Source organism: Gossypium hirsutum, chromosome A03, assembly GCF_007990345.1.
Source record: "Gossypium hirsutum isolate 1008001.06 chromosome A03, Gossypium_hirsutum_v2.1, whole genome shotgun sequence".
Taxonomy (NCBI): Eukaryota; Viridiplantae; Streptophyta; class Magnoliopsida; order Malvales; family Malvaceae; genus Gossypium; species Gossypium hirsutum.
In genome coordinates this window covers 107480746-107489171 of record NC_053426.1, presented here as the reverse complement: position 1 = coordinate 107489171, position 8426 = coordinate 107480746, and the positions used below count along the sequence as shown (strand labels likewise).

Sequence of the window (8426 nt, the reverse complement as noted above, 5' to 3'; positions counted from 1 at the left end):
TAAAAAATTAATAATAATTAACAATATCAACGATAATGTGTTGATAATCATATTAATCCTTTTTTTTAAAGAAACACAAATCAAAAGCTAAATGGGGTCCTCTAACAATCTTAACCCAGTTCTTCTGTCACAGATAGTCTTAACAATTCCATCTACGATTTTATTCTCTTCTCGAGGGATATGTTGGATACTCTACTAACTTAAGAGCTTCAAAAGATAATGAATTCTCTTACTAAGGCAGAATGAGGTGCTCTCGGCCTCCATTTTGAATAACATTAATTGCTTCAATATTATCTATATGAATTAAAACTCTTTCAAATCTTCGATTAAGAGCGAGTTTCAACACATCAAGAATGCCCCAAAGCTCAGAATCGAAGGACAAAATAATTACCCAAATACCTAGTAAAGTCAATAATTCATCTCTCATTATCATCCCAAAAAAACCCTCTAACTATAGCGAACTCGTCTTCTGTTCTAACCGAACCATCTATATTCAATCTTACCCAACCATTAGTCAAAGGAACAACGGACTTATTTAAAGGCTTGGATGTACTCAGATTCACCACAAAAGTAAATTGTTTTGCCCAACTTAAAGAAACTTTGATAACTACATCAACGTTCCAAGAAAGACTTTGAAAGATGAAAAGGTTTCGATTCTTCCAAATGTGCCAGATTAATCTTTTTATTTAAATATAAATTAAAGAAAAAGTGATGAACAAGATAAATAAATAGGTAACTACTTATCATTAAAATTGTTAAGTTGATTGTATGTTTTTTAGAAAATAATTTGAAATAAATTATCAATTTTCTAAAATAAAAATTACTATATTTAATTTTCATCCAAAACAATTCAAAAACACAAAATATTAAAATAATAAAATTAAAAATTAAAACTATCAACACTTATTTCTACCAAACAACATAATTATATTTATCACTTAAATATTATTAATTTAAATATATAAATTCAATATTAACCTTTAATTGAATTTCTTTAAAATAAATTATCTAACAACCTATAATGTTTTAACAGCATTTACATTTAGGGCTTGAAAGTCTTTCAACTTTTTACCTTTGATCTCAGTTTCCTAATCAACTTTTTGTTGACTTTTTTTTCAAACAAATCCCAATGTTTTCACCAACTAGGAAAGTGGTCTCATGGTGGACAATGGAAACAAACAAAGGAAAATTATTATTATTAAATGTTAAACCTTTGAACACGACAACCAAGCTTAGAAATTAAAAAAAAAAAAAATAGGACCAAAGGGCTGTTAGATGCTTAAGAAAATAAATATGATGTTGTTCAGACTAAAAAAGAAAAAAAATTAAAGTATAAAATTAAAGAACCAAATTGCCTTTTTTAGTCAAAGCAAGCACTAAACTAATGCGCCGATGGCAGTGTGTAAGGTCTCAAAACTTGCCACAATCATTGAAGAATATGTGAAGATTTTTATGTCTTAAAAAGATTTTTTTTCTCATAAAAATAAGCTCAAAATTTGAGAATAAAAATATTATGAAAACTCTTATAATAACAATTAAACTGCATCCTTGAACATTAGGTATAGGGTAAATTGCTCTTGTTAAAAATTTCATTAATTTCTACCGTTAAAAATTAATTTTATACATTAAAAAATTATATACATGACATGTCATGTGCCATTATTTAATTGTTCCGTTAAGCATGTTAATTTTTAACAATACAAATAAATAATTTTTTTGTAAAAAAGAATTAATTTACTTTTTGATTTAATGTATAAGGACTAATTTGTCCATTTTTTTAATAAATAGGAGTAAAATACAATCTAAGTCCTAATACATGAACCTCTATGGTACTTTTACTCATAACAGTCATGTTATCTATACGAGTATGTTTAACTTTCTTATTAACTATTTCATGAATTTAGAGGATTATATCACAAACTGATATCCATGCACATATGAATTTTCACCTTGACAGGTATAACATTTTGCTTCTTTTCCATTTAGCAAAACATTTGCAGGAACCTAATGGAAGAGTAAAATATATAATCACATTGACCAAAAAGAAAAGCAAAGGAATAACATAATCACATTAATGGAATTTTTTTCCCCTCTCAAATATCACCACCAGGAAAGTAGTTTACATCAGCTATACAAAATTGCAAGCATTGTTGGACATCTGCAGAAAATGAAATGCAAATACCATTAATTTTGATGCTAAATCCAACTTTTCTACTGCAAAAAGTTTACCATGAACTTGTGAATTTTTGTTTTCCAGGGGAAACACTTTCAGTTGAGCTGTTAGAATATGTGATGCATAGACTGTGAAATGATAAAAAGAAAATCATGTTTAAAATGTAAATAGATTTTGCAATTGATTACCATGAAAGGATAACAGCTTTATCCAAGATACCGGAGCAAGACGCCATCATTACCCAGCACAAATCCCTTCTTGTCATTAATAAACCTGCATATAAGATTTACACATTAATTGGACTGAAAGATATGAAATTTGAAAGATTTAAGGGAATAATACTGGATTTGGACAATTGATGTTACTCTCTTTTTCAATTTTGTTAAGCATCCAACATAAAACCAACTGATCCCAACTTCAATATAAGACCATAGGAAATCTAATACTTAACAGATGTTGGCCTACTAGTGTAAATGTAGCTCACAGGGCCTACTCGTGGACAACCTCACTAGGGGTTGTCAACCTCACATAGGGTTAGGTAGGAAGGGCAACCAATAAAACTTGAGTTCTGAAACCTTGTTAAGCATTCAACTTAAATCTAGCTGGTAATAGGTGAAGGGACCCAAATTTACCATAAGATCAGAGCAAATCTAATACTTAACAAGACCACTTAAAAATTATCTTTTCATGGTAATTCAGTTTGAAGACTATGAATCGAGGTAGGCATTTAATCTGTAAGCTTAATCTAAGAATAATGCATATCTATGTTATTTGGACTCTTTATTTTTCATAAAAAAGAACCTGTCCTACATATATTCGGACATGGGTATGGAGGTATGATCGTTCAAATATATGGAGAAACTAAGAGAAAGCTAAGCATACCTATGCAAGGTGCATAAAAATCCAAGTAAGGTGTTTAGACTTTAGAAGTTAGAACTGGGTCAGATTTCCTAGGTTTTTAGCAATTATTTAGCTCTAAAACGGTGAAAACCTATTTGGGTACCCCCAAAATTGAGAATTGATTATCTTTATCCTGATCCCCCCACATAAAGTTCTTTGCTTTGCCTCTGTTAAGGCATAAGCTGACTTTAGGTAAAGTTAGAAAGTAGGTTTACTTACATTTAAAAAAAAAAAAACACCGAAATAACCAACATAAGAGAAAACTGATGAGAAGGGCAAACTAGAGAAAATTCAAGCCTAGCTGATGATTTCCCAGTACTTTTGGCTTTGTTTATACAGGGAAGGTTTACTTTTCAGGAAGATATGCTAGACTTCACCAATGCCTCGAGCATGGTCACGGGATTAAGTTTACTAGGATAAATGAAGTTAAAAAGTGCCAACATTAACTACCAAAAGGATCATAGCAGATACTAATGATAAGGGCAATAGAAAGTTAACCGTGAAATGATGCACATTCAGAACAAAATAACAAAACAAAAGTAGTCAAGCTTTTAGTAAAGATTGGACTCACTTCACTGAGTATAGATTAGCAGCAATATTATCAGCTGCCTTGTCACGGGTCCAATTCTTCCCACCATTGGTAGTTCTCAACAAAATCCCACTACCCCCTGCTGCCCAAGCCTCTTCCTGAGCAATCAAAATCCGGTTAGTATGCAGTAAAGAAGTGTGAAGGGTAAAAAGAAAAAGCTTATAACACCATAGAAAGCACCTTAAAAAAAGAAATTGGTCACACCATGGGAACAATATTCCAGGACGATTATATTCATGTAATCTGCTAGATGGATATACAACATGATCCTATCATCTTGATATGCAGGTATCATGTGATAAACCAGTAATTTCATATCAATGGACAGGCCAGCATACATGTGCACATACATGCATAATTTATGCAAAATGTTATTTGCATAATATCCAATAAGCATTGGCATGTTTCTACATTAGATTTACATGAGTGACAGAAAATGGATGCAGCAACCGCTCGCCCAGGATTCCTTTGAAGCCATGCAGTAGAATTAGATAAAATACTGTTGCCAAATAGCTAATAATTAAATAATTACCTCTGATCGATAGCCAACGTCAAGAATGCCAAAGCCACGACTTTGTACAGGAACTTCTTCAAAATCTTCAGATATCTGCAACATCAGAAATTAAAATGAACAAAAAAATCAGAAGTAGGGATTGGTGGCAATTCAAAAACCCTAAACCAAAGAAGATGATAGGTGCTTGTTTTATGAAGGTATTCAGATTCTGTTACTAAAGGTGGTGCAAAAGTTAGCAAGCAATTACATTTGTGACAGAGTCATGGCGATTCATTCTTTTGGTCCATCAGGTTCGGTGGGATATTAAATCAGGAATTTAGCAGTTAGGAATTACATCCTTTAGGAACAAAGCATGCTAGTTTTTTTAAGTGTCTTTAATTAAAATTAATATGAATAATTACCAATGTTTTCCATTTTTCCCACTTCTGCATTCTTTCTAAGCCTAGTATAACAGTCAGAGTCGCATTTTAACATGGGAAATAGCTATTAAGAATGGAAATCTTGATTCTTATCTTCTTTTACTAGTTTAATTTTTCCCAGGTTTTCAGCCTTCTGGAAGTTAATAACTTTTTTTCATATAAAACTGCTTTTCCTAAGCTAAATTGAGAAGTTCTTGTGAAATTCTATCTTATTATTACAGTTCTTCAGGATAATTTTAAACATGTAAACTAAACAATGGGGGAAATATCACATTTCTTACCCCTGTGCCTTTGCTAAGAAAAAGCCCTCCTCCACGGACAAGAAGCCAAAGACCACCATCAGCCCTCCATCCCATGTTCTGTATTCTTCTTGCAATTGCTCTATTATGTGGCTGCCAGAATGGCTGAAAATGGTAGAATCAAGTGCTCATTAAGTCTGCTGCATTTGGTTAATTAAAACTTGAAAATAAGAATTAGCAACAAGACACATCATTATTTACAAAATAGAGGCCAAATTCTTCTGCTCCTAAAATGTTGTCCAATACCATGACCATGCAGATCATTAAGAATGAAAATACTTAAGTGCATGACGCCTCATATCTCATCAATGATGAATCAATACTAATGCATGAGGGACGAGTAAGATGACACAATGGTTTTTGTAATGTGCCTGAGAACATAGAAAAGCATGACTGCTAGCAATATGTTTCAAATTTAATAATATTGGTTGAGGAAGCATTCTCCTATTACTTTTTTTTCTCTATGTAGCAATAATATTTTATGTTTTTTTGCATGCATATGTATAGCATGACTGTATCAAGATCTCAAAAGAGAGGTAAGTCCCATGAATCCTCTGTAAATAACCATGCAGGATCTATACCTGTCCAGGCTCCCATGTAAGATAAAAGTTACCACGGCTTGAGACAGCCACATATCGTCCATCCGGAGAGCGGTTCACAGTGTTAAAAGTTCCGGTGTAATAACTTGCCCCACTAATACCACTAGAAACTGTTCTGCAGAAGAAACGGAGCAGTGTAAGTATTTTCCCCTACATACAATTAATAATCTGATGGAAGTTCTTCTAGGAAAGAGCCTATTGCCTACTTAATTTCACGACAATCCAATTTGTTTAAGGCATGTTGACTTCCTGTAGTGAATTGCTTCTTTGGAATTCTAAAGGGGGTATGGTAATACTATCGTAAACTTGAATGAGCACATCAACATAAAAATGAACATGAAAGCAATGATCTTATTTATTTAATTTTTTTCAAGAAATATATATTGCTTCAAAACCTAGCTTCTCTTCCACTGGTTCATACCATAAAATCCTCTACAATAAAGCTTATCTGAAACAGCATTGCACTTAAATTTCATTTTAAATAGATACACACCTATTCAGAGTAGCTGAGACGGTCTCTTGAACAGCAGCTCTCCAGTTATAGCCCCTGTTTGATGTAACATATATTGCTCCTTGGTCAGTCACCATTTCTGCACTCTTTTCACTAGTTGCCTTTATATATACCTGCAAGAACCCAGATCATTTAACTCAGTCATTTAAATCACTGATCTTTTGAATAGCCATATATATTCCCACGCATGCACACTCAAGACTTCAATCTTCAAATCCTAGCAAATAGATTGAAAATAACAGTCTCAACTGAAAAATCATGACATTGATATGTAACGACTGCTGACAGCATGATAACAAAGTACCCATTACTTGAAATGCATAATATGGGGCAAAACAAGTTTAAGTGAAGGCCATAAATGGCTGGTACTATAATGTAAAGAGACAGAGAGCTGACCATATCACCAGGAAGTTGAGCACTTAATGGAATTCTTTCCCAGCTTTCTCCAGCATCTGAAGTGTATAACAAAATTGCAGGTTTACCAACAATCCAACCTTCTTTGCCTTTGAAGCTAATAGAGTTAAACCTATAGTTGAAATCTTCATCCTCAGCTGAAGGAATTGAACGTTGAGTCCATGTATTTCCCCCATCTTTTGTCTCCAAAATAGTCTGCCTCGTCCCCAGCAAAAATCCTATATACATATATAAAATAAATAAAATAAAACCCATAATAGAAAATTAAATATGCAGTGAAAAAAGAAAGAAGAGAGACCAGACCATGGTTTAAGTCATCAGGGACAAAGGCGATGTCTAGAAGGACGACACCGGGATCGATGGGAAGGTAGACTCTTTCCCATTCCGACAAAACTTCCTCGGACTTAGCTGGCAGTGGGAGAGACAAGAGAGTTGCAAGGGACAGAGAAAGTGATGCCGTTTGGGAAATGAGTTGCCTCCGGCTGACGAGTGACGGCGGCGAAGAAGAAGAAGAAGAAGGGGAAGAAGGGTGGTGGAGAGAAGCTTTGGAGATGAAACGGGAATGGGGTAGCGATAAGGGGCGGTGGAGAGGGCGAGGAGGGAAGAGAGAAGTTAAGGAAGGTATAAGGTTGGAGCAATCAGTGGCTTGAATATTGGGCGTCATCATCGCCATTGTTGATTCAGTGTTGAAGCTCTCTTTCTCTTGGCTTAGCTTTTTTCTTTTTTGTTGGTTTTTTCTTATCCGAATGGTGGTATCAACGGCTACGCGGGCAGTTTCGAGCGTCAAAATCTTTAATGGATAATATATGCTAATTAAGATCCTTTGCCATCTGGGCTTAGCCTGCGCCGTTGGTCCACCCCATCTCTAATTTCTTTTTTTCTTTTTTTATTTACTTTGGATAATAATAAATATTAAATCTAAATAAAATATTTTCATAAATTTAGTATCCATTTATTTATTATTTTTATCATTAAAATAATTAATCTAATATGTTTATTAAAAAAATTGTATTACGCTTATAAAAAATGGATTTAAATACAAATGAGGCTTAAAATGAGGCTCAATGAAACTTAGGCTTCCTTAGGAAGAAATTTTACCTGCATTACAGTGCCCTTAAATTACCTTTAACCCTAATCTCACCACACCACTTTTTCCCACTTTTGCCCATGTTCATTTTTTATTCCTTTTTCTTTTGCAAGTGTAAATAGTAACAAACCCATTATATTTTTGGGTTTTTCAATAAACATATTCTTTTCGTTAATTAATTTTATTATTGTATAATAAATTAAGAAATATTTTTTAAAAAAATATTATAAGATAATATGTATTAATATTTTAATTGATTAAAAATATAATATTTTTAATATTATAACTTTGTAATATCATTCAAATATATATAAATATTTTTATGTACTGCCCTTCATTTTTAAAATTTTAAATTATTTACATTTATTTTATTAATATAATTATAATATATAAAATTTTAATTACTACTAAAAATAAAAATGATTTTGTTATATATTATATTGATACAAATAGAATTCTATAATCTTCGCTACACATTATGTCTATAAAGGTCATTTTTCATTTTCACCACTAATTTTAATCTTACTACTACAATATTCAATCTCGTAACTACAGTAACTAATTTTACCACCACTGTTCTTTTTAATCTCACTGTCTATCTAAATGGATCATTAGGTTCCAACAAGCTTAATAGCTAGCTCAAGCTTTTTAAGGCTTAAAAGTTCATGGGTGGGTCAGGTTGTAGTCCAATTCCAAAAAAGTTTTAAGCCTAGGGTCGTTTAAAAAATTTATTTTATTATTAAAAATATATAATATTAAACATATATATTTTATATCAATACTCTATATATTTATTTATAAATAAATTTAAATTTAAAAAATATCATTTAAATTTGATTCAGATCAAACCGAAACAAAAAATCCTTATCCAAGCTCGACCTATCAGGCTGATAGTAAAAACATTAAATAATTAGATAAAAT

General features: G+C 32.1%; 1 protein-coding gene across 1 annotated transcript; it reads right to left on the bottom strand.

Moving 5' to 3' along the window:
• Positions 1 to 1950: 1950 nt before the first annotated feature.
• Positions 1951 to 7246, bottom strand: LOC107886826 (photosystem II stability/assembly factor HCF136, chloroplastic). The gene is made up of 9 exons (XM_041101303.1): positions 6722 to 7246; positions 6401 to 6636; positions 5987 to 6117; positions 5476 to 5608; positions 4877 to 4999; positions 4195 to 4269; positions 3645 to 3760; positions 2362 to 2446; positions 1951 to 2158 (listed from the first exon to the last, which is right to left on the bottom strand). Exons 1-8 carry the CDS (start codon positions 7089 to 7091, stop codon positions 2380 to 2382), a joined length of 1251 nt encoding a protein of 416 aa, XP_040957237.1. The 5' UTR covers positions 7092 to 7246; the 3' UTR covers positions 1951 to 2158; positions 2362 to 2379.
• Positions 7247 to 8426: the final 1180 nt, after the last annotated feature.